Raw genomic sequence first — 27,710 nt, 5'->3', positions numbered from 1 at the left:
ATAACCACACCATCCACCTGGGCAGGTTTTTAATTGCACTGTGAGCAAACAGCACGTTAATATCAGGTCACAACAGAACAAACAAAAATTAAGTGGTCTCAGCTTTGAGTGGCAACAGAGAACAGAAGGTAGTGTTATAAACCAGCTGTCTTGCCCCCTGCCAGCTACACCTTCACTACTCCAGTGGTTCACCTTGGTGAAGTGCAGCACTGGCCTGGCCCACTGAGGCTTAAAATCAAAAAGCAAAAGGGGTGGAGTTGCCCTTAGACTGCCATCTCCTCTCCTGGGAAGGGGAGGACCAACAGCCAGCACCAACCCACAGTGGTTCTGTACCCACAGCACTGCCCCACACTACCCTTTCAGTACAGCAGAGGCACCCCAAAGTGCCACTAGCTCATAAAGGCTCTGGTTTCCCTTAAGCAGGTCAGCCTGGAGGGGTGACCCTTACAGGACAGCCTGTCAGCAGCTCTTCTGTCTAGTGATGGCCTGCACCTACAGTCAGCTAAAGCACAGCATAGGCCTGGAACAAGGAAGCAGGCTGAGGCCAGGGACAGTGACAGGGTGGCAGCTCCAGCAGTCAGCACAGGAGCGGGTGGGTTTAACTCACTAAGCAAACAAAACTACAGCGAGGTGCTCTGGCCAGCCTGGTCTCCAGGGGCGCAGGGGGTGCTTCACAGTGCTGCTCCAGGCCGCCTCACCCTACCTCCCGGACAGCTGCTCGTAGAGCTTCGGCACGTAGTCATCCCACTCCGCCTGGTAGCAAGTGCCGGCCACCGGCACCCCCAGCTGGTACTTGTTGCGGAAGGAAGCCATCTTGAACTTGCCTCTCTTGTCCCCAGAGCGGTTGGAGAGGATGGGCTCGTTGCAGGCCAGCGCCCTCGGCTGCTCGTACACCAGCCACACGTAGCGGTGCAGCCCTGCGGGAGGACACCCCGGCCGTCACCGCCCCAGAGGGCAGGCCCCTGCACTCCCCGGGGGCAGGAGCCTCAGCCGGGACAGAGCTAAAGGAGCTCGCAGGAGCCTCAGCCGGGACAGAGCTAAAGGAGCTCACAGGAGCCTCAGCCGGGACAGAGCTAAAGGAGCTCACAGGAGCCTCAGCCGGGACAGAGCTAAAGGAGCTCGCAGGCGCCTCAGCCGGGACAGAGCTAAAGGAGCTCGCAGGCGCCTCAGCCGGGACAGAGCTAAAGGAGCTCGCAGGCGCCTCAGCCGGGACAGAGCTAAAGGAGCTCGCAGGCGCCTCAGCCGGGACAGAGCTAAAGGAGCTCGCAGGCGCCTCAGCCGGGACAGAGCTAAAGGAGCTCGCAGGCGCCTCAGCCGGGACAGAGCTAAAGGAGCTCGCAGGCGCCTCAGCCGGGACAGAGCTAAAGGAGCTCGCAGGCGCCTCAGCCGGGACAGAGCTAAAGGAGCTCGCAGGCGCCTCAGCCGGGACAGAGCTAAAGGAGCTCGCAGGCGCCTCAGCCGGGACAGAGCTAAAGGAGCTCGCAGGCGCCTCAGCCGGGACAGAGCTAAAGGAGCTCGCAGGCGCCTCAGCCGGGACAGAGCTAAAGGAGCTCGCAGGCGCCTCAGCCGGGACAGAGCTAAAGGAGCTCGCAGGCGCCTCAGCCGGGACAGAGCTAAAGGAGCTCGCAGGCGCCTCAGCCGGGACAGAGCTAAAGGAGCTCGCAGGCGCCTCAGCCGGGACAGAGCTAAAGGAGCTCGCAGGCGCCTCAGCCGGGACAGAGCTAAAGGAGCTCGCAGGCGCCTCAGCCGGGACAGAGCTAAAGGAGCTCGCAGGCGCCTCAGCCGGGACAGAGCTAAAGGAGCTCGCAGGCGCCTCAGCCGGGACAGAGCTAAAGGAGCTCGCAGGCGCCTCAGCCGGGACAGAGCTAAAGGAGCTCGCAGGCGCCTCAGCCGGGACAGAGCTAAAGGAGCTCGCAGGCGCCTCAGCCGGGACAGAGCTAAAGGAGCTCGCAGGCGCCTCAGCCGGGACAGAGCTAAAGGAGCTCGCAGGCGCCTCAGCCGGGACAGAGCTAAAGGAGCTCGCAGGCGCCTCAGCCGGGACAGAGCTAAAGGAGCTCGCAGGCGCCTCAGCCGGGACAGAGCTAAAGGAGCTCGCAGGCGCCTCAGCCGGGACAGAGCTAAAGGAGCTCGCAGGCGCCTCAGCCGGGACAGAGCTAAAGGAGCTCGCAGGCGCCTCAGCCGGGACAGAGCTAAAGGAGCTCGCAGGCGCCTCAGCCGGGACAGAGCTAAAGGAGCTCGCAGGCGCCTCAGCCGGGACAGAGCTAAAGGAGCTCACAGGAGCCTCAGCCGGGACAGAGCTAAAGGAGCTCGCAGGCGCCTCAGCCGGGACAGAGCTAAAGGAGCTCGCAGGCGCCTCAGCCGGGACAGAGCTAAAGGAGCTCACAGGCGCCTCAGCCGGGACAGAGCTAAAGGAGCTCGCAGGCGCCTCAGCCGGGACAGAGCTAAAGGAGCTCACAGGAGAGGCACAAGGTGTGCTCAGACAGCTGCTGTCCTGCCGAGGCTCATGCTCTCCCCACCGGCTGCAGGCAGCACGGCACAGGCCTGGCACCAGGCAAAGGGACAGTGCCCAGATGTGCCCAGAATGGGCACAGCTACAAGCAGTTCCCTGCAAGCCACCCCACGCTGTCCTGCCCACCTCACCGGATGCCTAGGGCGCTGGAACTGCTGCAGCCAGGTACCAACCTGTGCCTTTGGGAGGGCCGGAGCCAATATAGTCTGACAGCACAGTTCCACTCCCCACATTGTTGCCTTTCATGTTGGTCACCAGGAAGTGATGCCATTCCCTGAAAGGATAAGACAAGGAACAGTCAGACTGCAGCACAGCCCCAGCTCCCACCCTTCTTTCATCCAAGCTGCTGCTTTTCCTTCTGGCTGTCAACAAGAGGTAACTGAAGCTAACAGCTGCTGCTCCTGGTTTGCCAAACATTTCAAAGAGCACCAGCCCTAAAGCAGGTACTGCCTCCTGGGCAAGGATCTTGGCTTTCCAGGTCTGTGACCCCACGTATTTCTGAGGCTGACTCGTGAAAAGTGAGCTGGTCCCAGGTGTAAGACTCCACTGCTAGCACAGGCAGACCCAATTCCAACACAATTATGTGCCAAATGAGAACAAGCAGCAGATGCTCTGCTTCTGAAAGCTACAACAGACCTCCAAACACCCCTGGCAAATGCAGATGCTCCTCCCCATGCAGTCCCTGCCTCAAGGAGAGCTGCAAGGGCACCTTTTCTATCCTAAGCCACCAACTTGGTGCTGCACCTGAGGCAGAGCATGTTCTTGTCCTCCCTCTAAGCCTCTGCTCAGACCAAGGGAGATGCTCCCTTTTTGCCAGGCAGGATAGGGAATTGCCCAGCCCCCTTACCTGAACTTTGGGTCCTTCCTACAGGGAGCATCTGGGTCTATGAGAGCCAGAGTGTAAAGCTTCTCGGGATCACAGCCATCCCATTCAATGCTGGTGGGGCGATGCTGGACCTGAAGGGATGACAGCGTCAGCAAGAGCAGCCAGCCCTGGCTGCACTGCGCACGGAGACCCCCTGTGCCCAGCGCTGCCAAGCAGCACCCAAGGGCCTGGAGTCCACTCGTGCCAGCTCGCACCCCGCCTCCCAGAGCTGCCGAGATTTCGCCTGCTGCACAGAGCCACCCAGACCGCTCCGCCCCCGTACAGCAGTCGACAGCGAAGCACAGCACCACTCTCATCGCCCCGTACCCAGGAAGGCTTCAGTAGGGGCTGCCGGAAGAAGGCGCCGGAGGCCTGGCCGCCTCCCGCCATTTTGCAGCGCCCCCGTGCGACACACCCCCAAAAGCTCACCTGAGTGGGAGTGAGCACCTTGCCCAGCTCGTCGATCTCCACGGAGCCGTACTTGACCCGCAGCGGCTGCGCAGGCTTCTGCTCCACCTCGGTGAGGCTCAGCGGCCCGTTCCACTGCCCCAAGTCTACCGGCATGGCTACAGCTGCCTCCGTCTGCGCTCTGCGGACTGTGCCTGCGCCGCCCAATCTCCGCCCAATAACCTCCGCGATAGGCCCGCCCCCGCCGCTCCCATTGGACGAGGAGCAGCCACGCTGCGCTCCCATTGGCGGCGGCGCGCCGCTAGCCTCTGTCCCGCTCTAGCAGTTACAGCGCCCCCAGCCGAGTGCATCCGGGGCTGTTGCGGGCGTCCCCGGTCGGCGGCACTGCTGCAATCTTCGCTCGGTGGGAGAGGACGCGCCCTGGCATCGTGGTTGCCTAGAGCAGGACTGCTGCTCCCGGCTTTGGCCCTGTCGTTAATTAGGTTATGATTTAATGTGACAGAGGCCAGTGAGGGTAGCCCTGCGGATCTCAGTACTTTGCTCTGTGCATGCCTTAGCCCAGTGTGCAATAGCCACTGGCGAGCTGGCCAGTGTGGTTGCCTTCTCCAAGCGGTGAAGTATTCCTGAGGACTCTACGTGCTTTACAGCTCTTGTTGTAGGGTTACGCAATGCATGTATTGCTACATCGAACAAAGCAGCCTGGAAGTTGCTGTCCACAGTAGCAGACAGTGCAGGACCTTTGGGTTCGCTCGGCACCAGCCAGCAATAAAACCCTGTCACACTGGGACGACTTCTCCAGCTGAAATTCAACAGCAGGCTGGCTGCGCTTTGTCACGGCCACCCAGGGAGATCCGAGCGACACCTTTAAAAGACGTGGAAAACATCAGTACCTTTTGTTTTCTTTGTGGCTGATTTCTCTGGGACCCTTCCAGCTGTGGAGAAGCTCATCCTTTACCTTTGTCACTGAAGAGTGTTTTAATCAATCGCCTCTCGGGAAAGCCTTTCCACCTGCTTTCTCCTCCCGCTCCATCTTCAATCGGTGCTCTGCTGCTTTCCAGCTTTGGTTTTAGGGTGCTGCCTGCCAATTTTATTTGGTCCTTTTTTTCCCCCCATACCAAATAATCACCCATTTTGTGGCACAGTCATTTATCACTGTTTTTCCTGCTCCCACAGCTTTTTAGGGGGGGAGGGGCTGACCTATGGAAGATCCTCTGGGCAGGTGGCTTTGCTCACAACCTTCGCTTGGCTTTGCTCTCTGGAAGCGCTGTTACTTCTCTCTGCATTCCTCCTCGCGTTAACGCTGTTTCTCCTTGCTTTAACACCTTCCCGATCCTTGGCCTGCACCCGAGGTCGGCCGGCGCTGGGCTCCCCGCGTAGGGAAAACGGCGTCGCGCCTCTGGGCGCGGGGAGGGGGGGCCGCCCAAGATGGCGGATGGGGTCGGGGGGCGCCCCCAAGATGGCGGGCGTCCAAGATGGCGGGGGGTGACACACGATCCCTTCACGGGCCCCGAACGCCGGGCAGCAGGGGAAGGCGGGCGGGCGGGCTCGGACGGTCCCGCCCGCCTTCACCTGCCCGGCGGCCGGGGCGGAGGCCAGGTAGCACCGCCTCCCCGAGCCACACGGCGATGCGGCTGCCCGGGGGGACACCGCCAGCCCGGTTCTTCTTGGCCCTTTGCATCTGGAGGCTGGTGCCGCGCCGGGATGCCGCAGGTAGCGGGGGCTGAGGGGAAGGGGAGCCGAGCGGCCACGGTGTCTGGTACGGCTCTAGCGTAGTCTGCCGTGCTCCTGAGGGGAGCTCCCCCGCTGGCCCTGACGTTGATTTCTTTGTTAAAGAGTACTTCGTGCGTGCTGAATGTAACCACAGCCCCCCCCGAAATGAAGCCAGGCAAACGCTGAGGGGGCCGAGGGGGCTGGTAGAAGGGGGGACTCCTGCGGAGCTGGCCGTCGGGTCCTGGTGTCATTCGGCAGTGGAAGGGGGGAGTAGGCAAGGCAAATAGGGGACACGGAGAGTTGTGACCTCTTCCTTGGGGGCTGCTGATACCAGAGCAGGTTTGGCTTCCCTTTTGGGTACCACATGCTCCCCTGAGCCGTACAAGGATGAGGCCACTTGGGCAGGTGGTCCAGCAAAGAGTTGGCTGAGCATGGACACTGCTGTGACCCAGTGCTGTTAGTGCTCTAACACCGCTCATCTCTAGCTCCTCCAGGTCACTTTGTTGCCTTCCTCTCTGGGGCAGAAGCAGCCTGTCCCTGCTTTCCTGTTGAGCCTTTTAAGCTGCGTCCCTCTTCCTGATCCTGTGCCTGCGCTGAACATTCGTCACCAAACATACCACAGAGATCCTTTGACAAAAGCCCCTCTAGCATGCGCCCCAGGGGGCCAAGACACATCAGATGTCGAGGTCTTTTGCTGACAGAAGAGGGCTTTTCTGGTTCCCTACCTCACTAACGCCGTCTGGCTTGGTTTGCAGGAACAGAGGAAGTGGTCTTTGGGAAGGTCGGAGGAAGCATCCTGCTTTTGTGCCGTAACGTCTCCAAAGAAGCAACCGAGGTGGTCTGGTTTCAAGGGGATCCACATTCTTTCCCCCCACTCTTCTCCTCAAGGGTCACCTTTCCCCCAGACGTCCGTTTCTCCCTGGTTGACAACAGCTCCCTGCGCATCACGGAGCTGCGTTCGCAGGACGAAGGCAACTACACTTGCAAGGAGGTGCTGAACAAGACTGACCACGAGCACAGGGTCCAGCTTGTAGTAGCCAGTAAGTCTGTCCTGTGTCTGTGAATTCCCTCCCGAGTCTCACAGGTCTCCAGATTCATCTGGCCCTGGAGGGGAAATGGTGTAAAAGAAGGGTAAGGTGGCATTGCCCTGCAGAATCTGTGATCAGGTTGCTGCTGCTCGATGACACGCTCACTCACAAGCACCACAACGTGTGCTGCAGAGGGTGAAATGCCATCTCTTAAGTCCTCACTGTCTCTCTTCAGTTCTGTCTTCTTTGGTACTGATGGACTAGTTGTTTTGGAGAGAGATTTCTCATCCTGTTCCAGGTTGGCCCCCATGCCTCAGAATCTGGTTGACTTGAGCCTTCATAAATCTCGTGATGAAGGCTGCTCCTCGCTGTCTTTTCCCCCCCCTGGACTGAAATACCTGTTTGGAATAGATGTGCTGTGCTGCTCCTTGCTGCCACCCTTTTGGTTTGAGGATGGAGGGTCCTCAGCTGAGGAGTTGTCTGTGTCAAGCCCTACAGTGCAGCCTGCTGATTGTGATGGAATCACCACGTTCCTCAAGTTTACTTCTGGAAGCATTGTCCTGAGCCCTTCTTTCAGCCTTTTTGTCCTCCTGTGTCTTTTGGGGTTCTCTCCCTTTCCCATCCCTATTTCACTCCTTCATTCTCTTAGAAGAACTCACTGTATGGGTGGAAGATCAAGCTGGAGAGCGCTCAGACCCTTAGCACACTGCAGACCCTTCCTACTTTGGGACCATGACCTTGCCCAGATGTCCCACCTCTTCTGTGGGAACAGCCCCTTCCAGATAAGCAGGGAGCTCAGGTCCTAGGCTGGTGCCACTCTTGGCTTCTTCAGCATGCAGAATCAGATGTGACAGAGGCTGTGGCCCCTCACACCTGAGCTGTCCTTTACAACAGCCAAGCCCTTATTATAGGCTTGAGAAGAGGGAAGTATTGCTGCCAGTTAGCCTGTTTCACTGGCACTCAGTGTTCAGCTGGACTTTCTTGCTGGCCTTTTCTGCCATGTGTGAGACCTGTTTTCTGTTTGCATTCAGGGTGTTCCTTCCCTCTCAGTGTTTGGTGAAGGGGGGGTGTGGTAAAAGTTGTACCTGCTTCGCACAGATTAAACCTTTGGAAGCTCACACGAATAAAAATTCCTTTCCTTGAGGCAGGGAGCCTGCAGGTGGGGTTTGGAGGGTCACAGAGGGCTGGAGTGAAGGAATTGAGCCTCAGGCTGCTTCAGAGAATGTCTGTGTAGGGTATGGGGGAGCCTGGAATCTGGAGCACTGGTTCAAAATGCTCCCGAGTGAGAGCCCTGTGGCATGGCACCTGTTGGTGCACCCTAAACCTCATTTATTAGCATGGAATTAGTGTCACTTAATTCCCAAAGGTGATGTTGGACACTAGCATGCCCTCAAAGAAGTGAGAGAGGTCTTTCTGGCAGTGCTTTAGATCAGAAGAAGCACCAGCAAAGGCCAGAAGATGAAGCTCCTCAACCTCAGACTAAAAGCATGGGCCCTGATGTTCCGTTCCTCACTGTTACTGGAGCACTCAGCCTGATCTGTAGGCTTCATGTGGGAGTCACCAGCTGACAGACATCAACCCATCTCATGGGCTGTACCAAAAAGTTCCCTTTTTGCTTAAAGCTGCATTTTAACCACCCCCACCATGAGCAGTAAACATTCCAACACTAGGGCAGGAGCAGGCCCCTGCCTGGAGCTGCTGCTTTGGGTTTGGTTTGGGTGGCAGGCACACGGTGTGAGGGAAAGATGCAGGTGCACACCTCCAAGAGATTCCTTGGCATAGATTCATGGAATGGTTTGGATTGTAAGGGACCTTAAAGATTGTCTAGTTCCATCTCCCCTGCCCTGGGCATGTTTGTGTGCAGTTTGATGTTGGCTCTTTGTGGGCTTGAGGTCCTTTTCCCTCAGGTTTTGGTTGAGGGGGGTTGGAGGTTTTTAGGTTTGTTAACATTTTGGGAGCAAATCTCTTGCAGAGAGTTGACATTTAGACAGAAGAGTGGAGTTACCCTGTGGGAGCCTGGGGGGTTCAAGATGTAAAGCTGATGGTTTCAGGAGGTGTGTTCCTGAAACCAGCACAGCAAGCACAGCTCTCTGGCTGGATGTCTGGCAGGGCTTGGTCCACCTCTCGATACAGGACAGTTCCTGGTGGTCCAGGCTGACAGGATTCAAGATCAGTAAGGAGACCTCCCTAGAGCTGGGGCAGAGGAGGTGTTGTAGAGAACTTTTCCTGGCAGAGGTGGATGGTTTCAAAGATCATCCAAGCTGCATGTATCAAGTCCCTGGCAAGCCAAGCCCCCAGGGGTTTGGTCTTGTAGCCCACGTGGTGATTTGGTTTTGTGTGGTTTGAAAGTCACTTGGATAAATGCTCCACAAAATCACCATCAGGCACCCCTCTGACACCCCTTGTGTGGGGCTTGCTTTGACAGCACCTGATCTCCCAGTGGGACTTGTTCAGTGCTGGAGCAGGCAAGGCAGCCACAGGGCCATGCTGTGTTAACTCTGCCTGGATTGGAGTCCAGGATCCCTGCAGCTGTTGAATGAAGGCCTCTGTGTATCTGTGGAGCCAGCTGATGGGAGAGAGGCATGAAACTGCCTGAGCCCTGCTCTGCACCAAGGAGTTGCCCTTGGGTTTCTCTTGGCTTCTGACCCACTTCTGCCATCATCTAGTTGTTTGTGTGTGTGAATAGCACACAGAGTCTCGGTGGTTGTAAGGTGACCCTGGCAGGAGGCCAGCGATGATTTACCCTATCTGTGTTCTTTGCTGGAGTTTGTCCCCAGGGCTGCAGCGTGGTGTGGACACAGACTGTGGTGCTGAGTAATACCATCTGGCCCCACATGGCAGTGACAACGGTGCCAGGGAGGAGTGGAGGACGCTTGGGTTGAATTCAGTGGCACATGTCCATGGCCCTGACCCTGTGAGCTGGAGTCCCCAGGATTCCCTGTGGGCAGAGCTTTGTGTAGTCTAGGAACAGCCTTCACCTTCAGCAGTGTGCTGGGCTTGCTGGCTTTGAGCTGGGTGACTCCAAGAAGCTGATTCCTTGTCTCTGGGCAAGAGCTCTGCTGCTTTCCACATTCACTTTGGAAATCTAAGAGCTTGTTTCAGGGACGGGAGAGGCAGAGCCGTGGTCCCGGGTAGTGTGAATCGGTGTCACCCCCTTGTAGCTGTGGCATGAGGACCAAGGGCAGCGTGGAGATTTTGTTCTCCTGCTACATTTTGAGATGCTTATCTCATCTCTGCTGGGTAAAGCTGTGGCAGTAACCTCTGTCCTCCCTTGTCCCTCAGGGCTTGGCTGTGGTTGTTGTGGCGGCCCCCTGCGTGGTTCCTCTTGGCTGTCATTCAGAGCTCTGCTCCCCTGGGGCTGTGGGATGCAGGTCAAGGAGAAAGACAAGGAAACTGGGGAGGTTTTCAAGGGGTATGATGGCAAAAATGAGCACCTGGGGGGTTCCAGCCCTGAAATGCTGAGCTCTGTGACCTGGGCCTGTGTGTCACCATGTGCTGTTCTTGCTGACAGATCCACCACAGTCAGCCCCGAAGTGCTGGGCTGAGACCTCTTCGCCAGGGCTGATGCTGCAGCTGTTTTGCAGCTGGCCTGGGGGTTACCCCCACCCCACCCTGCACTGGAGAGAAGAGGGGAACGATCTGGAGAACTCAAGCTGGGTGATCAGCTCCTCCAGCTCCTCAGACACCCACGTGGAAACACTGAACAGCTCCCACCTCTCCCACCGCAAAGTGTTCAAGTGCGTGGGGAGCCACGTTGTCACCCAGGAGGAGCCTTCCTGCACTGTGGAGATAAGTGAGTTGATTTGCCTGCCTTATTAACTAGTAATGAGCCTGAAAATAGCAGGTAGCCAGTGCTCTCCCCTCCAGAGCACTAAGGCAGTGGTCAGGCAAGCCAGAATGCAGGGGTGAATGCTACCAAGGCAGCGTGGCAGGGCTTGGCTTGTGCAGAGGTAACTGCACAAGGCACAGATGTCCTTCAGCTGAGAGCCATCACAGCATACCTGCAGGTGAGCTGTGGTTTGGCCCATCTTCAGGGGCCAGCAAATCTCCCTGCAGCAAGCTTGTCCCCTGTGCAAGCACTTGTGCCTCTGTGGAAGCAGAGAAGTGGTTTTAGTGCCTTGCTCAGCTCGAGATGAAGTTGGGCAGGGCTGGGTTTATAGCAGAAGGGTTGTGTGTGTCCACAGGCCCCCTTCAGGCATCGGAGGGGTCTGACTGAAGTGGCTTTTGAAAGCCTGAGCTGTATTTATCCTCCAAGGGCTGTCAGGGCCACACAAGAGCTCTGCTAATCCCAAGGAAAATTCCTGGGCTGCCTTTCCTCTCTCTGCCATCTTCCTGCTGTCTCCCCTCTGGCTGTTCTTCCCTGGAGATGTAAAGGCAGGTGTCGAGAAAGGGACTGAGCAATGTGAAGGTTGCTGGGATCCCTCCTGGGAGGGCTGCTGAAGTCTCCTGAGCCAGCTGAGTGCCAAACCCACAGTGCTGCAGTTCCAGGTTCCTTCTGTTAATGATTATTGATCAGCCAGGTGCCTGATTGCTCATCACGTTCAGCTCCTCCATTCCCTCCTTGACTCTTTTCTTCCCCTCCTTGGGCTGCTCAGAAGTCCCTTCCCTGGAGTCAGGGCCCCCGAAGACCTGCTTGGTGGGCGACAACGTGACCCTGACCTGCCGAGTGACAGAGGGCACCCCGGCGGCGCGGCTCACCTGGCTGCGGGGCATCACCCAGCCAGAGGAGGAGCTGCAGGCTGGAGGGAGGTACCTCATCAGCCAGGAGGGCAACGTGTCCCAGCTCACCATCCAGAACTGCTCCCAGGGCACCGACGGCGGCTGCTACGTCTGCAAGGCCCAGAACCCGGCGGGGCTGAGGGAGCTCTTCATCTGCCTGACTGTCAAGCGTGAGTGCAGCTGCTGGGGATGCTGCAGCAGGGACTGAGGTGCAGTCACAGAGCATGCCTGGTTGGAAGAGACCTCAAAGATCATCCAGTCCAACCTTTGGCTTGGCACTTAAGAGTCAACACCAAACCGTGTCCCTAAGCGCCAGGTCCACACGCTGCATGAACACCCCCAGGGAAGGTGACTCCAGCACTGCCCTGGGCAGACCATTCCAGTGTTTGAGAACCCTCTCTGTGGAGAAATATTTCCTGATATCCAGCCTGAACCTCCCCTGGTGCAGCTTGTAACCATGTCCTCTAGCACTGATGCTTGCCATCGAGTAGAGGCTGCCCCCTCCTCACTCCAGCCTCCCTTCAGGTAGTTGTAGAGAGCAACAAGGTTTCCCCTCAGCCTCCTCTTCTCCAGACTGAACAACCCCAGCTCCCTCAGATGCTCCATGTGGGTCATGTGCTGCAGGCCCTTCACCAGCCTTCCTGACACAGCCCACTGGAGCCACTGGCAAGCCCCTAGAGTGTTCTGTTTGCCACTGAGATCCCTCTTTGCCTGTTGATACTTTCCCTACTCTCACAGCAAGTGTAGGTGCAGGGTGAAAAGGCCCAGTTCCCCTCTCCTTGGCATAATGGGTCTGAGAGAGGAGCATCCTTGGTCCCTTCTGGGGGTTGTGAGTGCAGAGAAACCCCTCCAAGAGCCAAGCTGCTCAGGGTGCACTGGGCAGCAGTAGGTTTGCTTTGATTAAATGCATGTGGGCACAGAAGTAGAGGCCTTGCTGTGGTTTTTTCCATCTCAACCAAACACAAGTGCCTGAAACCCTCTGCCCTTGTGCTGGTGGAACTGTTACAGTGATGGGAAATGGGGGCTGAGATAGCACTGGGACTTGCTCTGTGCCTTGCACCAACACTTCCTTACCCATCCACATCCTGGTGACAAGCTGCCCTCCCTTGTCTCTTCCCTCTGCAGAGCCAGTGAACATTGTTGGAGTCGTGGGTGCAGTGGTTGTGCTGTCCCTGATGATTATTCTCACTGCCACTGGGCTTGTCTTGTACTACCATCCCCTCCTGTGCCTGACAGGTAAGAGCTCACCTCTGCACAAGCCAAGGAGGGGTCACTTCTTCCTTTGCTGGGCTGGTTTTATCCCTAACTGAAAAACAGGACCCCAGCTGAGTGCTTCAGACACCTTCCCCTCACCTTCTCCATGGCCTTCTCCCCTCTCCTGGTGACCTCCCTGCTGTTCTCATTGTACACATGTGCAGGTCACCTTCACATCCATGCCTCTGTGGCTACCAGAGACCATCCTACCACAGGTGGGATTGGCAGGGACTGTGCAGTAAAACCAGCCCAGGGGACTGCTCTGGGCCAGTTTCTAACCCTGTCTTTTCCCTTCTCTCCTGTTCAGGTGCTGCCTTCAGGTGAGTGTTGGTTTTCCTCAGCTCAGCCCTCTGTGGCTTTTGGCAGGGTAGGGAAGCCACCTTGGAGGCAGGAGCCAGCCCTAGAGCAAAGCTGTGCCTCCAGCAGGAAGGGGGTGGTGGGGCTGGATGAGACTCGGTGTGGATGTGGGAGCAGGAGGTTGAGGGGAGAGGGGAGCAGTTGGCACCACAGCAGGAGTGGTGGCATCACTGTGGGATTGCAGTGCAGAAGGCACTGTGCTGGGGGTGTGGCTGCCAGCAGGGTCTGAGACCAGCTGTCCTGTGCACAGGGCTGGTGCAGGATGGGAAGAGTCCACCATGGTTGGTCATTTTGCTGTGAAAGGTTGTCAAGGCCAGGGGAGGAGCAGGCTGGAGGGAGGGCTCAGGACAGGCTGTCCTCAGCCTTTCATCCCACCTCAGCCTGCTCTGCTCTTCACAGGAATCAAGACATGGGTGATGTCTTAGTGCTGGTGGACTCAGAAGATGAGGATGAGGAGAAGGGAGAAGAGGAGGCCACGAGCAGCTCCATCAAGCACAAAGTGATGGCACTGGTCAATGGAAACAGCATCCAGGGTGCTTACCTCAGCTGCCTCACAGAAGGTGAGCCCTGGTGCATGCCTGCCTGCAGTTGAGTTGTCAGGAGCCACCTGCTCTCCTGCTACACTGTGGATGTTCCAGGAGCAGCTGCTGGGGAGGGAGGGATTCCTGCTCAGCAGAGCATCTTGCTGAGATGCTGCTGCTCTCTGCCCTGTGCAGGTGACGATGGTGAGCAGCACAGCAGGGGCTCCCTGCAGGAAGCAAGGGAAGAGGAGACACAAGGCTCATAGATTCCATCCCTTGTGGCACACACAGAGCTCTGGATGGACTCCCAGCATCGAGCACGTCCTTGTTGCCATGTGGCTGAACACAGGCCATTAGTGTCCTGCAGCAGGCTGGTTTGGCCAGAGCATCCCCACTGCTTTCCCCACTCACCCAGCTCTCACTCCATCCTTCCCCAGCCTCGTTCCTCCATTTCTCTTCCCCTCTCTTCACCCTCCTCTTTGTCTCAGGTGTCCTTTCTAACCAAGTGACACCCAGCTCAGGCAGAGTTTGGGAAGTGGCTCCCAGTAGGCTTGATGCCTGTGAGGGACTCAGATACCAGCAGGGGATTCTGCTTCAGCCACCACGAGCAGTGCTGGGGCTGTGGGGTGTGGGGTGGAAAAAGTCACTGCAGGGCCACAGTGGTCCCAGGATATGGAGGAAGCTGTGGCTGTGTGGTCAGGACACAGCTGATGCTGACTCTAAGGAGGCTTCCTTGTTTTTATCATAAATATTTTTCCCCTAACCCTTCTGAAACGTTGCTCTGTGTCTAAGGTGGGAATTGAGCTGTGCCTGGCAGTGTGGTTTGGAGGGGGATGCCTGGTGGTGATGGAAAGTGTGCAGGGAGCTTAGACAAGGAGGCCACGAGGGGAGCAGGATCTGCAGGGAGGGGATTAGGACAGCTGTAGAGGGTGGGTAACAGAAGGGCCAGAGCATGCAGGAGGGGGCAGAGGGACTAGTCAGGTCTGAGCACCCTGCAAAGGGAGGGATTGAGAAGGCAGTCAGGGTTGGTGGGGAGGGACCATGTGTGCAGAGATCTGAGTGCAGAGAGGGAGCTGGAGCAGCTCAGCGTGTGTGGGTGGGAATGGTCCAACAGCAGGGTGGGAGCAGAGTGCTCTGCAAGGGGAACAGAGGAATAAACTGTGTAAAGTGGGGTGTGAAAGGATGCCTGTGATGGAGAAGTGAGGGTGCAAGAGACCTGCGTGTGGAGGGTGATGGTGGGGTGTGAGCACACACAGAGGGATGAAGGGGGCCTGAGGACAGGAGGAGGAGGAGAGAAGCACGCCTGGGGCATGTGGGGATATGCAGCACATGCACTGTGGGTGAGGGGGTTGGGGTCTGAGCCCTCCCTGAGATGAGGATGAGGCCAGTGTGAGATGCAGGAGAGCTGGGGCAATGGGGAGGAGCTGAGCACTCTGCCAGGCAGTGTGTGGGGCCTGGTTGTGTCACCCTGAAGGGGTGTGGAGCCTGAAGAGAGGGTTCTGAGGGGCTGGGGACCAGGGTGTGGGCAGAGGGCTGTGGCAGGACCGGCCTGCAAGCTGTCCTTGAGCAGGAGGAGCCTCGGTGCCGTGTCCCTGTGCCCAGCACCCCTCCCTCGCAGGCAGTGCTTGCAGCCATGCCAGCCACGTCCCAGGCAGCCGCGGGAGCCTCCGGCTGCCCTGGCAACAGTGTTGTGCTGCCGCCATCCCGGCTGCCCTCACCCAGCTCCTCCACCTCCTGTGGGCACCGAGGGAGGTGGCACCGGGCGAGAGGCCTGCGGCATGGAGCAGTGTCTGCGCAGGGCTCTCCGAGGCAAGCTGCAGCTGCCGTGAGTGAGGCTCCCCCCTTGTGCTCCCCGCAGGGTGGGCACCGGGCTCCCGGCTCCCGCCGTGGGTGCCGCTGGCTGCAGGGGAGCGAGGGCTCAGCGCCTCCTGTCCCCAGTGGGCTGCTTATGCTCCCATTGCTGGATCCCCGTGGTGCCACTGCCAGGGTGCGCACTACTGTGTGGGTGTTGGGTGCCTAGGCAAAGGGCTGTGGTGTGTCCCCAGCAGGGGCAGCCACGGAGGAGAGGGTGGTGAGGTATCAGGGCTCCATCTCCACCTGCACAGCATCCAGAGACGGCAGGACACCTGGGTGCCAACATGCTGCCCAATGTACTCCTGGGTGGCTTCCACACAGCTCCTGCTGCCACCTTTGGAAATGAGGAGGGGGGAGGATGCAGGGAGATTCCCCATAGTCTAATCAGAAAGCTGAGGTTGTGCTGTGACTTGTCCTTCTCCAGGATGCCACCCTCCGCTCCAGATGGAGGGAAGGTGGATGAGGGCAGAGAGGGCCAGGTCCTGGCAAGCAATGGTGTTCCCTGGGGGGCCCCAGCCATGCCACAGTGGCTAATGCCCCCACCTGAGCTCTCCCCACCCAGACACAACAAGTTCCACATGACCCACAGCAGGACGGTGCCAGCGTGGGCTGGTGCCATGCTGCTGCCCTCCACACGCTTGCTGATGAAGAGGAGGGAGGTGGCAGAGGTGGAGCAGGCACTGCAGAGACAACAGGAGGTAAGGACAGCCCCCAGCCACTCCACATGCCCCCTTCCTGGGGGCTGCAGCCCTGGCTGTGGCATGCCATGGGAGATAACAGCTGGCAGGCACATCTCCAGCTGTTCATGGGCTGGCAGCTGCCCCCACCTCGGGTGCACTGGGCTGGGGCAATGCCCTTAGCACCCAGGGGTCCTGTGGCCCTGCAGGAATTTCAGCAGAGGATGGAGCAACTGGCACAGCACTGGCAGCAGCTGGGCCAGAGGGAAAGGCAGCACCAGGACGTTGCCCTCAAATCTGATGCCTTCCTCAAGGTGCCAGGGCAGGGGCTGGGCTCAGGCTGGCGTCAGTGCCCTGCTGACCCCATCCCCATGCCATAGGGCTTGGCGGCAAGGCAGGAGCAGGCGCTGCAGCACGCAGACAAGGAACGGGCACGGGCAGCAGAACAGGGGGCCAAGGCTGCCCGCCTGTGCCAGGAGCTCGAGAGGCTGCTGCAGCACAGGGACCACCTGGCCCTGCGCCTGCGGAGCCTCCAGGGCTTTGCTGACTGCCTGCAGGCTGTGCTGACCAGGACAGGGCAGGTGAGGGTGCCACGCTCCGTGTCCCCAAGCCCTTGGTCAGAGGTCAGCCCTGTCCAGGGCAGCAGCCCCAACACCACCACTGCAGCCTCCTAACCCCCTTCCTGCTGCCCAGTTCCAGGATGTCCCAGCCATGGTGGCCCATTTCGAGGCACTGGTGAGGCCATGGGCAACCCTGGCACGAGAGGCAGAAGCTGAGCAGGAGCAGCTGCCCCCAGGCTGGGCACAGCTCCAGCAGCACCAGGAGGAGGTTGACAGCAAGCTCCTGAGCACCAGCAACGAGGTGCCTCAGCTCCATGCATCCCTGGAGGCTGCCCCCCATGATGTGCTTCAAAGGGTAAGGGGTGACATGGGGTGCCCAAGGATCCCCCCAGTGAAAGGGGCAGCGGTATGGACCCTGAGCATGCTCCGGAGGGGAGATGCCCAACAGTGGTAGTGGTAAGAAAGGCTGCACCCTCTGGGCTGAGCTGGGGTTCCTGATGTGCCCAGAAAGCAACAGCAGCAGCTGGGCACGGTGGGGGACACACAGCCAGGACTCCCAGGACCCCCTGTGCTGGCAGGAGGGGTGCAGGGGATCTGGGGCAGTGGCTGTGGGGCCCAGGGCTTTCTGTTGTTGTCCCCCAGGAGTCCCTCTGGGCCCAGGACCAGAGCACAGCCACCCAGGGGACCCTGCTGCTGGGCCACATCAAGCTGGCAGTGCTGAACCTCTTCCAGCTCACTACTAAGTGCCTTGAGGTCCCTGCAGACATAGCTTTGGAGGACACTGAAGCCCAGCTGGACACAGTCAGCACAATGCCCTCCCCTGGGTGGTGGGGCTGGAGGGGACACAGGGACAGTCACATCCTGGAAGGCTGTGGCACTCAAGCTCCCTGTCTCCACAGGTGCTGTTTTGCATGCAGGACCTGGCTGCCATCTGTGCTGAGCTGTGCCCCAAGCAGCTGGAGCCACATCCCTGATGCTTGCCTATTGCCACCACAGGGGTACCAGGGTGCCCCTGAACCAGAAGTAGCCCCCAGAGGCTACTGGGGCTGGGGAGTGGCTGCCACAGCCAGTGCTGGGCCCCAGGACCGCTCTGGGGATGGAGGCTGCTCCCTACCACTTCTGGAAACCCCCACGACAAGAGCTGATGTGGATGGCAGCAGCACAGAGGACGTGCTGGAATGGTACCACGCTGGCACAGGGCCAGAGCCTCACCCCCTGCAGTAGCCTCCTGCAAAGGGCACACCAGGCAGTGGGACCTGGCTGCCGTGCAGGAAGGGGGAACTGCTGCCTGTCTTCAGGCACCTCCAAAGGTGCTTCCTGTCAAAATATAACCCTGCTGCGGACCTGCAGGACCTGCTTGTGTAAGGTGGCACAAGGAGGGACAACTGCCCTCAGCACGACACTTGCAGGAAGAACAAAGCAGAGTGAGGATGCAAAAAAATCAACCAAAATATTTGCCACCTCCTTCCCCACCCGGGGGGCTGTGGGAAGCCCCCGGGGCACACCCCCTTCCCCTACACCTTCTTCCTCAGCTTGCCCTTCTTGGCGCCTCCCGGGCGGCGTCCGAAGGCCATCTGCCGCAGCTCCTGCACCCGCTGCCGGTTCCTGGCCTTCAGCCGCTTCAGGCCCCCGCTCTGCAGGAAGCGCTGCTTGGCTGCCCTCTTGCGCTGCTTCAGGATCTGCTGCTTGTTCCTCAGCTCCGAGCGCACCTTGCCCTGCCCTGCGGCCTGCCCCGGCCCTGCTAACGGCAGGGGACACAGCCAGGCTCAGCTGGGAGGACAGAGCTGGCAGGGAGGACAATGGGGGGGCCTCTGTGGCTTGCTCCAGGTACTCACCGTGCCCATGCCTGTGCTTCCCCCTGAACTGCTCCCTGCTGCGTGTGTCTTCCTCATCTTCATCACGCTCGTCAACCTTGTACTTCTGCTTCCACTTTTCATAGCTGGGGTGGGGTGGGTTAAGGGAACCTCCAGTGACTGCCCCTCACTTGACACCCCCTCACTCGACCAACCACGACCAGTCTCCTTCCCCATCACTCGACCCACCACGACCAGTCTCCTTCCCCATCACTCGACCCACCACGACCAGTCTCCTTCCCCATCACTTGACCCACCATGACCAGTCTCCTTCCCCATCACTCGACCCACCACGACCAGTCTCCTTCCCCATCACTCGACCCACCACGACCAGTCTCCTTCCCCATCACTTGACCCACCATGACCAGTCTCCTTCCCCATCACTCGACCCACCACGACCAGTCTCCTTCCCCATCACTCGACCCACCACAACCAGTCTCCTTCCCCATCACTTAATCCACCAAGACCAGTCTCCCTCTCCAGGCCAGTGCCCTGGTGTGGGATTGATCCCTAGGAGCAGGGCAGCAGGTGCAGCCCCGCTGCCCCTCACCCCAGCTCTCACAGGGCAGGATACAGGTTGTTCTTGTAGGAGCTGCTGATGTAGCGCCCGCTCTCCGTCCGCACCTTCTTCTTCTCCTCCTGGCCGGTCTGCCCCACGAATCGCTTCTTCTTGCGGTCCCTGTGAGCAAGGAGAGGGCAGTAGGACCAGGCAATGCGATCCCCAGCCCTAGTTCCCCTCCTGAGCCCATGGCCCGACCCCACTCACCACTTCAGCAGCTGCCTGCTCTTGTTGAGGTTGTGGTTCTCATCACCCATGAGATCCAGGACAGCTCCGGCCGCCTGCTGCTCGAAGGCGCTGCCCTCGCCGCCCACGCTCAGCCTGAGGAGGTTGGGTGGTGAGAGCCCTGCCCCTGGCACAGGCCAGGGCAGGGCAGCGGTGGGAGCCCTGCTGCACTCACCCCCTCTCGCTCTCAAAGTCCTTGGGCCTGTAGGGGATGTAGAAGTCCTCATCCTGCTGTGCAGGCTGCCGACGCTTTTTCCTGGGGCTGCTTTCTCCCCCTTGGCCCTGTTTTCGCTTCTGGCCCACCACAGTGGAGAACACATCCTGGAAGGGGATGGTGGAGGGGCTGGGGGAGCCACATCTGCCAACTAGTTGCTGCACCAGCCCCTGAGCCTGGGCACAGCCTGGGGTGCCCAGTGCTGCCAGCACCCGCTGAAGCTGTCTTTCAGCTCCCACAGCAAAGCCCCTATCCCTGCCCTATTACCTGGAGATCTTCCTCTTCTCCTTCTCCACCCTCCTCGGGCCCAGGGGGTGCTGTTGCCAGCCCCTGCCCTTTGAGAGCTGCTGCCCGCTTCTCCTGCTGCCCGCGCTGGTACTTCTCAATGAGGGCATGGTCGTGGCGCCGCTTGGATCGCATCACGGTGCTGGCCAGCGTCCGGGACGTGGCGTTGATCTCAAAGATGGTCTGCTCCCAGGATGGCAGCAGGAGCCCCAGTGAGCTGCATGTCCAGCCACATGGACCTCCCCTCCCAGCCCAGCCCAGCCACCTCATGCCCGCAGATGGGTCTCAACTCACCGCCTTGGACTTGTAGGACTTGATGCTGTCCACTAACTTCAGCCTCTCCAGCTCCGTGTCCTCGAAGCGAGAGCCTGGAGAAGGAGAACAGGGAGAGAGGCACAGATCAGCTCTTCAGCAAAGGGAGGAGGGTGCCCTCCCTCGGCGTCCTCTGGCACTCACTGAAGAGTGGGTGGATGCCCAGCTGGGACACATCCAGGTCCTTCGCCCTCTTGATGGACTCGGGCGCAGGGCCGGGCCGGGAGCGCAGGTACTGCTTCTGGGCGTTGTCGGCCACGCGGCGCAGGCTGCGCAGCTCCAGCGAGCTCTCGTGGTCCGTCAGCAGCAGGCACTCCTCATCGTCCACCAGGCTCTGGGGGACACGGCCCAGGACCCCGCCAGCATCTGCAGCCCGGGGGACACCGTCTCATCCCGCTGGCACCCAGCCTTGCAGTGGGCAGCAAGCCAGGAGCTAACAGCCATGGGCAGCACGGTGGTGTTACATCAGCATCCCCAACACAGCTGCACCCCAATAATGCGAGCACATTGTCCCTCTGTACCTACCCCCAGAGACAAGGCCACCTGGCCAGCATCCCAGCTTGGACATGCAGCCACCCCAATACCTATGGCTAGCTCTGCCTTACCGGTGGGCAGCTCCTGGGCACCAGCAAGGACAAGTGGGCGCCCCAGGAAGAGGTGGAGGTCAAAGACGTAAGGCATCTCATCAGGAGCCACCAGTGAGTAGGCAGTGCCACTCCGCCCAGCTCTGGCCACACGACCTGACATGGGGAGAAGGAGAGTGGGAAACCAGACCCAGTGCCAGTCCAGCCTGCCCCTACCCAGACAGACACCCACTGGTGCCCTTGGGAGCCCACACACAGGATGTTTGAGGTAAATGCGGCTGGCCCTGGGTCACTGGGGAAGAGGGCAAAGGGGAGGCACCAGTTCCACCCCCAAGGGCCCCCACAGGCCAGAGTTGGGAGATCAAGGACATTCCTGTCCCTGCTTTTTCCCTAGTCTATGTCCTGATGTCACAACACAGCAACCTCCTGTCCCAAAGGTATCACCACCAAGGTAGTGGCACCAGTGCCAGCCCAGCAGGACACAGTGGTAGGGAAATCTGGGGACAAGGAACAGCTCACTCACATCCTCCCTGTCACCCTGAGGAACCCCCAGGTTGCAAGGACCCCTGCAAGGGGCACCAGCACCCACCGACACGATGCAAGAAGAGCTTGGCCTTGGCAGGGAAGCTGAAGTTGATGACGTTGTCCAGCATGGGGATGTCGAGGCCGCGGGCAGCCACGTCGGTGACCAGCAGCACCGGGCACTTGCCCTGGGAGAACTTGGCGATGTTGATCTTGCGGGCGGTCTGGTCCAGCGAGCTGTAGATGTGCGTGCAGCGGATGCCCTGCGCTGTCAGCAGCTGGGGAGTGGCAAGGACAGATCCGATCCCACCTGGGCCTGTGCCCTCAGCCAAGGAACAGGGCTCTCCAGGGCCCCTGAGACCTCCGGGTGCCCACTTGGACCCCCAAAATCCCACTGTGGTCTCCCCTGTCTGAGGGGGTAGGCGGAGGCAGCATCTCCATGACCACATCTACTGGCAAACAGAGGCAGAGACTAAAGCACAGACCCTAGGTGGGTCTGAGAAGGCATCCTAGGCACCCCTGGTGGCCCACCCTTTAGCAGAGGCACATACTGGGCACCTTCAAATGCCACTTGCCTCCTTGAGATACTCTGTGTGGTGCTTGGTGGCCACAAAGACGACTGTCTGGTCCTGGGGTTTCACCACATTCCGGAGCAGGTGGAGCAGCACGGCTGGTTTGTCGTCCCCACGCACATGGAAGAAAGCCAGCTGCAAAGGGAGGGCAGAGTTCAGGCTCTTGACATCCCCACACCAGATGCTGTCACCCCTGTCCCCTCTTTGCATGCATGGAGCCACAGGGTGGCTTGCAGAGAGTGAGGGGCACAAAGCCTGTTTTGAGCCCTCCTGGCCCCTCTCACCTTGAGCTGCTCACTGAGCTTAGACTCCACATCCAGGCGGATCAGCATTGGCTCGGTAAGACCTGTGGGACAGGGTGACACACACGGGATGTGCCACTGGCACCGCTCCCACCCCTTGGCTTGGGGCACCCGCTTGGCCCAGCCTCGACCCAGCTCCGTTCTGCCAGGCCTGGGCTCAGCCCAGTTACTGAGCCATGCTGCATAACCATCCCCAAGCTCCCCCAGGTCCAGCCCCACAGCCACCACCTGCCCCAGGCTCCTCACCAGCCCGGGCAAACTCCACGAGCAGCTTGGGCAGCGTGGCAGAGAAGAGGACGGTCTGGTGGGAGTCTGGGAGCCGGGCGATGATCTCCTGGAGCTGCTCTGCAAAGCCCATCTCGAAGAGCCTGCAGAGAGTGCATATGGAACATGGCAGCACCTGTTTGGTGCCTCCACGCCCAGTGATGCCACCTCCCAGGACCCCTCAGTCCCACCATCGCCCACCCCTCACAGGGGTCCCCCCTGCGCTCTGCTGACCTGTCAGCCTCGTCGAACACGACGTACTCCATGGTGTGCAGCTTCAGCTTCATCTCCACCATCACGTGCACCAGGCGCCCAGGGGTGGCGATGATTCTGTGGGGACAGAGCTGGTGATAGGGCCAGGCAGGGCAGGGGGGGTGTCCCCACACCATCCAGGGTGCAGGTCACAAATCTGAGCCAAAGAAGACCCCCTTATTTCCCATAGGGAACACTGGAAGATGCTCCCAGGGAACACCAGGACACATCCGTCAGGCACTCTGAACGTAAGCACCAGTGACGTCCAGGTGGTGGGTGGCTCTTGGGGCTCATTTCCCTGCCATGTGTCCTTTCCCTGTGCCCTACTCACATGTCAGGGTTCTCATGCAGGGCAGCAAACTGGTCTTCCATCCTGTGAGAAGGGACAGAGGCTGGGGTGGTGCCAGGTGGCACAGGGCAGCTTAGCCCCTTGACAGGTTTTGGGGAGGCTTTAGGGGAGTGGGGCCCGGTGGGGACAAGGGGACAGCTTACTTGTCTCCTCCCAGGATCAGGGCTGTTTTCAGGCCTGTAAACTTGCCCAGCTGCAGGGTGAAAAGGACACGCATCAGGGCTGCCTTAGAAACAAACCCTTTGTCCCAGCGGTCCCTCCAGGCATGCTCCCATTGTCCCTCCATACCTCTTTGGTGAACTTCAGGGTCTGCAGGGCCAGCTCGCGGGTGGGAGAGAGGACAAGGGCACGTGCCCCAGCCTGGCTGGGTGCCTTCAGCCGCTCGAACATGGGGATGAGGAAGCAGGCCGTCTTCCCGCTGCCCGTCCGCGCCATGGCCACCACGTCCCGCCCGCGCAGGATGGCCGGGATGGTCTGTAAGACACCACCTCACCGTCACGGTCACCGTGCCGCCACCGACCCCCGCGGCAGGGGTCGCACCACTCACCTTCCTCTGGATGGGTGTGGGCACTTTGTAGCCCTTCTTCATGATGCCCTTGAAGACGGGGTAGCTGAGGCCTGTGGGGACAGGGATAGTGAGGGGATGTGGGCAGGGGGACAGTCTCCACCCCAGGGACAGCTGCCCCCTGCCCTGCACAGACCCATGGACTGGAAGCCCCCGGATTTCTTCTTCTTCTGGTTCTGGGCCCGCACCATGGCCCGCGTGTCCAGCTCCATGTCCGCATCATCACCATCTCCATCACCCTCCTTGGCAGCGGGGAAGGCAGGCAATGGTGGCACAGGGACCTGGGGACAGGAGGGATGTGACTGCAGTGACAGAAAGGGACACCAGTGCTGGGGACAGCGGTACTGGGGACTGACACGGGAGGCACCGGCACATACGGGCACATGGGGATCGGGGGCACCGGTACCGGGCAAAGTGAGGAGGGGCACTGGCACATGGGGATCGGGGGCACCAGTGCCGGGCAAAGTGAGGAGGGGCACTGGCACATGGGGATCGGGGGCACCGGTACCGGGCAAAGTGAGGAGGGGCACTGGCACATGGGGATCGGGGGCACCGGTACCGGGCAAAGTGAGGAGGGGCACTGGCACATGGGGATCGGGGGCACCGGTACCGGGCAAAGTGAGGAGGGGCACTGGCACACGGGGATCGGGGGCACCGGTACCGGGCAAAGTGAGGAGGGGCACTGGCACACGGGGATCGGGGATACCCATACCGGGCAAAGTGAGGAGGGGCACTGGCACACGGGGATCGGGGATACCCATACCGGGCAAAGTGAGGAGGGGCACTGGCACACGAGGACCGGAATACCGCTACCGGGCACACGGGACAGTGGCACTAGGCGCGATGGGAACACCGGCACGCGGGGACCGGTGACACCGGTGGCACCCCCCTCGAGACCCCTCTCCGGTCCCAACCACTTCCCCCGCCGCCACCCTCACCCCCCCGTACCGGCGCTCCCCGGGGCTGGCGGCGGGCGCGCGGCGGCGCCATGTCGGTGGCGGCGGAAGCACGTGGTGCCGGGAGCGGAAGGGGCGGCCTCGGCCCGTCCCCGTCCCGGGGCCATGCGGGCGGGCGGGCCGGTACCGGGCAGCGGTTCCGCTGCCGCTCCCGCGCTGCCGCGATCGGGCCGGGGCGTCCGCCGGGCGCGGGCCTCCTTCGTGGACGAGTCGCTCTTTGGCAGCCCCGCGGGGGCCCGCCCGGAGCCGCCCGGCTTCGCGCCTCCCTGGGCGGCAGCGGCGGCAGCAGCAGGTCCCGGGCGCGGCGGCCCCCGGCCAAGGAGTAAGTACAGGTGAGCGGCGGCACCGGCCCGCAGCCCCGGGCTCCGGGGGCTCGCTAAGCGCCAGCGGCCGCGGGGTGCCTGAGGGTACTGGCTCGGGGCGGGCAGCGGCTCTCGGGGCGGGCAGCGGCTCTCGGGCGGGCAGCGGCTCTCGGGGCGGGCAAGGGCTCTCGGGGCGGGCAGCGGCTCTCGGTGGGGCAGCGGCTCTCGGGGCGGGCAGCGGCTCTCGGGCGGGGCAGCGGCTCTCGGGGCGGGCAGCGGCTCTCGGGGCGGGCAGCGGCTCTCGGGGCGGGCAGCGGCTCTCGGGGCGGGCAGCGGCTCTCGGGGCGGGCAGCGGCTCTCGGGGCGGGCAGCGGCTCTCGGGGCGGGCAGCGGCTCTCGGGGCGGGCAGCGGCTCTCGGGCCGGCCGGGCTGGCCCCGGAACTTCTCTGCGCGGACCCGCGAGGCTCTGCCCGCCCGGAGCACCCCAGCGGGGAGCCGTCGGGCCTCGGTGCTGCCGCTGCCCGCTTTCTTTAACCAGCGCTCGGTTTCTCTCCTCCTGCCCGGGCAGGTTGAGGAGCCACACCCCGTCCTTCTGCGACGAGTCCCTGTTTGGTGCCAAGCCCGCGGGTCCGGCCTGGGCAGCTCCCTGGCTGAGGAAGGAAGACGTAGCCAAGCTCCATTCGCTGCTCTGGAGCCCCCCGCCTGCCCCCCAGCCCAGCCCGGCGCCCCGCTGCCGGGAGACTCCGCTGCGAGCCGTCCACCCACCCGCCCCCGCCGCTCCGGCAGCTGCGGGCTCCCCAGTGGGCCGTGAGGACAAGCCCTGCGTCGGGAAGCGTCCTGATTCTAGCTCCAAAGGCCAAAGTGCTCCTGGCAGAGGACGTTCTCAGTCTCTCAGCCGGCTGAACACCCCCTCAGGTGGGCTCTGCCTGACTTCACACAGTCCCAAGACAGAAATGTGTAAAAAGCAGAGGCCTCTGACAGCCCCTGTGACCCCCCAAGGACCTCTGATGAGGGGTCGGTCCAAAAGCATGTCCAGACCTCCTCTGGACAGGAGCTCCTCGGCAGTGGGTGGCTGCAAACCCAGGCCTCCTTGGAAATGAAGCCAAATGTCCTTCTGGATCTAACTACAGCCTTAACCTGCCTGAGCTGGGGCTTGATCTCCTGGTGAGTGAATTCTGGAGGACCCTGGGACCTCCCATGGCTGCAAACAAAGGATGGGAATGCTGTTTTTTCAGGAAGATGAGCATGGAACCAAAGGTGACCACAGCACTGGAGCAGGGCAGGCTTGATGGCAACAGTTGCTTCCATTGGCTGTCCAGTGGTTGTCAGATAAGGTGTGGAAACAAGTTAGGTTCCTTCTGTCCAGGAAGTCCATCCAGGAAGTTGGAACAGCAGGAGGCAGGGTTGCCTACAGCACAGGTTCAGGTACACTTGCAGCATAGCCCTGGCGGGGGACAGGCAGGCCCTGAGCTTGGGTGGGAGTCGCAGGAGGTAGCAGAGTGTGGAGCAGTGGTGGAGGTCCCAGGAAAGGCTGGCATGGGGAGTTAGGGTCTGAAAGCCCTGACAGGAACCTCCATTAACCACTTATGGAGAGAGGTGTCCTGCTTTGTCCTTCCTGTTGTGCACAGTCACAGAATTTATTTGGCTCAGTGAGACTGCAGGGGGTCTGTAGCCCAGCCTCCTGTTGGAGGGGGGTGAGTTGTGGGTGCAGGCAGGGCTTTATCTGGTCAGGAGGTGGAAGCTCTCAATGACAGAAGCTGCACACCCCCTCACCACTTGGCTGTCCTTGGGGTAAAGTGTTTCCCTTTGTACCCAGCAGGAACCTTTCTAGTTTCAGTTTGTCCTCTCACTCTGCACCTGAGCACAGAGCCTGGCTTAATCCTCACGGTCTCCTCTGCTTTGCAGGTCGTTGGGAGGCTTCTCTGAGGCTCCCCAAAACCTTCCCTTCTCCAGACTGAATGATCCCCATCTCCTCAGCTTCTGCACATGGGATGTGTGCTCCAGCTCTCCCTATCTTGGTGTCTTTCTGCTGGCCTTACTCCGTTCCGTCGATGCTTTGATAGTCTCCTTTGGCAGGGAAGAAGGGAGGATGAGCACAGAGGTGAGGAATGGCAGCACCCTGCTTCTTCCTGCTGGTGGTGGGATTCCCCCAGGCTGGATGGGGTTTGTGACAGACAAGGATCTGCCAGAGGGATTTTAGCAGCTTTGGTGATGAGGAAGTGCTGCGTGGATGTGTAGTGCCGTGGTTGTACTGAGGGTTGTGAGGTGCCTGTCACCAAATAAATGATCCAAGGCAAACCTGCTGGGGTACTGTGTGTGGTGCTGCTGTGTGGTCCCCAAACACTGTCAGAGCAAAGCAGCTCCTCAGTTTCCATTCCTGAGATGGGAAAGAGCAGAGATGCAGACCATAGGTGGGTCACTTGGGGTTTGCACCCTGTGTCATTGCTCCCCTGGGACAGGAGGCTGCAGTGACAAGCTTCTGAGGTGAGGGAGAGCAGGAGTCACTGGGAGTTTAACTTCCTCCCACACAAAGGGAAAGGTTCTCTCTAATTCACCCAAGGACAGACTGAGCCAGGTTAAGGGCCTTGCTCTGCCCCCAGGAATGCTTTTGCTGCCACCTGGAGCAGCAGCAGGATTGTGCTGTGACCATCTCCAGCACGCCAAGGGCACTGAACTAGGAAGGCCAGCCAGGAGCCTGCACTCCTGCTCCAGTCCTGTTAGCAAGAAAGGATATTCCTTGCCTCTTGCATGGCAGCAGAGCTCCACCTAAACTGGTGAGATGTGTTGTCATGCCACTGCTCTGATGTCTTCTGTCTGTGACAGCCAGCCCTGGCAGGCTTGCTCCTTGGTAGGCTTGGGCCTTGGTGCAAGTGCTCTCAGAGCTAATGCTTGTCATCAGCTGAGCCCCAGGGGGGAGCAAGCAGCCTTGCTGGGAGGAAAGAATGGAGGACACAGGGTGGATGTTGTGCTTATTTCTTGGCCTTCTTGCCCTCTTCCTTTTGCTTTGCCTTCAATGTGAGGAGGGTCTGCAGCAAGCAGCTTTTCTGGACGCAGGTGACAGCACAGCACAGGTCATGGCTGTTTCCTTCATGTCCTGATTGTTCTTCTGCCACACTCAGTACTGCTCCTCAG

The 27,710-nt window shown here is 60.2% G+C and overlaps 5 protein-coding genes across 5 annotated transcripts; 3 read left to right on the top strand and 2 right to left on the bottom strand.

Annotated features, from left to right (window-relative positions):
* Nucleotides 1-14: 14 nt before the first annotated feature.
* PEBP1 (phosphatidylethanolamine binding protein 1) lies at nt 15-3,987 on the bottom strand. The gene is made up of 4 exons (XM_009909648.2): nt 3,804-3,987; nt 3,357-3,466; nt 2,683-2,783; nt 15-917 (listed from the first exon to the last, which is right to left on the bottom strand). Exons 1-4 carry the CDS (start codon nt 3,936-3,938, stop codon nt 700-702), a joined length of 564 nt encoding a protein of 187 aa, XP_009907950.1. The 5' UTR covers nt 3,939-3,987; the 3' UTR covers nt 15-699.
* A 1,374-nt stretch (nt 3,988-5,361) lies between these two features.
* Nucleotides 5,362-14,100, top strand: VSIG10 (V-set and immunoglobulin domain containing 10). Its single transcript, XM_054173048.1, has 8 exons — nt 5,362-5,492; nt 6,248-6,532; nt 10,032-10,313; nt 11,116-11,409; nt 12,365-12,475; nt 12,801-12,813; nt 13,250-13,410; nt 13,567-14,100. The coding sequence occupies exons 1-8, from the start codon at nt 5,408-5,410 to the stop codon at nt 13,635-13,637; spliced, it is 1,302 nt and encodes a 433-aa protein (XP_054029023.1). The 5' UTR covers nt 5,362-5,407; the 3' UTR covers nt 13,638-14,100.
* Nucleotides 14,101-15,743: 1,643 nt separating this feature from the next.
* CFAP73 (cilia and flagella associated protein 73) lies at nt 15,744-17,436 on the top strand. The gene is made up of 6 exons (XM_054173277.1): nt 15,744-15,939; nt 16,086-16,216; nt 16,283-16,483; nt 16,596-16,817; nt 17,105-17,263; nt 17,380-17,436. Exons 1-6 carry the CDS (start codon nt 15,744-15,746, stop codon nt 17,434-17,436), a joined length of 966 nt encoding a protein of 321 aa, XP_054029252.1.
* Nucleotides 17,437-17,940: 504 nt separating this feature from the next.
* DDX54 (DEAD-box helicase 54) lies at nt 17,941-24,310 on the bottom strand. Its single transcript, XM_054173276.1, has 21 exons — nt 24,269-24,310; nt 23,694-24,104; nt 23,457-23,601; nt 23,303-23,373; nt 23,044-23,229; nt 22,899-22,948; nt 22,738-22,779; nt 22,389-22,484; nt 22,137-22,258; nt 21,873-21,934; nt 21,592-21,723; nt 21,084-21,294; nt 20,516-20,650; nt 20,055-20,276; nt 19,893-19,966; nt 19,581-19,781; nt 19,275-19,420; nt 19,082-19,195; nt 18,890-18,994; nt 18,298-18,401; nt 17,941-18,200 (listed from the first exon to the last, which is right to left on the bottom strand). Exons 1-21 carry the CDS (start codon nt 24,308-24,310, stop codon nt 17,977-17,979), a joined length of 2,895 nt encoding a protein of 964 aa, XP_054029251.1. The 3' UTR covers nt 17,941-17,976.
* Nucleotides 24,309-26,023, top strand: RITA1 (RBPJ interacting and tubulin associated 1). The gene is made up of 2 exons (XM_054173275.1): nt 24,309-24,598; nt 25,147-26,023. The coding sequence occupies exons 1-2, from the start codon at nt 24,309-24,311 to the stop codon at nt 25,676-25,678; spliced, it is 822 nt and encodes a 273-aa protein (XP_054029250.1). The 3' UTR covers nt 25,679-26,023.
* Nucleotides 26,024-27,710: the final 1,687 nt, after the last annotated feature.

Source organism: Dryobates pubescens, chromosome 25, assembly GCF_014839835.1.
Source record: "Dryobates pubescens isolate bDryPub1 chromosome 25, bDryPub1.pri, whole genome shotgun sequence".
Taxonomy (NCBI): domain Eukaryota; kingdom Metazoa; phylum Chordata; class Aves; order Piciformes; family Picidae; genus Dryobates; species Dryobates pubescens.
This window is presented reverse-complemented; position numbering and strand designations above follow the sequence as displayed.

Coding starts and splice junctions, on each gene's coding strand:
- DDX54 (XM_054173276.1), bottom strand. CDS start 24,310: ATGGCGCCGCCGCGCGCCCGCCGCCAGCCCCGGGGAGCGCCG. Junction 23,374..23,456: donor CGGGGGCTTCCAGTCCATGG/GTCTGTGCAGGG, acceptor CTGTCCCCACAG/GCCTCAGCTACCCCGTCTTC. Junction 21,935..22,136: donor CGTGGAGTTTGCCCGGGCTG/GTGAGGAGCCTG, acceptor CCTGTCCCACAG/GTCTTACCGAGCCAATGCTG.
- CFAP73 (XM_054173277.1), top strand. CDS start 15,744: ATGCCACAGTGGCTAATGCCCCCACCTGAGCTCTCCCCACCCAGACAC. Junction 16,217..16,282: donor AATCTGATGCCTTCCTCAAG/GTGCCAGGGCAG, acceptor CCCATGCCATAG/GGCTTGGCGGCAAGGCAGGA. Junction 16,484..16,595: donor TGCTGACCAGGACAGGGCAG/GTGAGGGTGCCA, acceptor CCTGCTGCCCAG/TTCCAGGATGTCCCAGCCAT.
- PEBP1 (XM_009909648.2), bottom strand. CDS start 3,938: ATGCCGGTAGACTTGGGGCAGTGGAACGGGCCGCTGAGCCTCACCGAG. Junction 3,467..3,803: donor AGGTGCTCACTCCCACTCAG/GTGAGCTTTTGG, acceptor TCATCCCTTCAG/GTCCAGCATCGCCCCACCAG. Junction 918..2,682: donor CGGCCCTCCCAAAGGCACAG/GTTGGTACCTGG, acceptor GTCCTCCCGCAG/GGCTGCACCGCTACGTGTGG.
- VSIG10 (XM_054173048.1), top strand. CDS start 5,408: ATGCGGCTGCCCGGGGGGACACCGCCAGCCCGGTTCTTCTTGGCCCTT. Junction 11,410..12,364: donor CATCTGCCTGACTGTCAAGC/GTGAGTGCAGCT, acceptor TTCCCTCTGCAG/AGCCAGTGAACATTGTTGGA. Junction 13,411..13,566: donor CCTCAGCTGCCTCACAGAAG/GTGAGCCCTGGT, acceptor TGCCCTGTGCAG/GTGACGATGGTGAGCAGCAC.
- RITA1 (XM_054173275.1), top strand. CDS start 24,309: ATGTCGGTGGCGGCGGAAGCACGTGGTGCCGGGAGCGGAAGGGGCGGC. Junction 24,599..25,146: donor CGGCGGCCCCCGGCCAAGGA/GTAAGTACAGGT, acceptor CTGCCCGGGCAG/GTTGAGGAGCCACACCCCGT.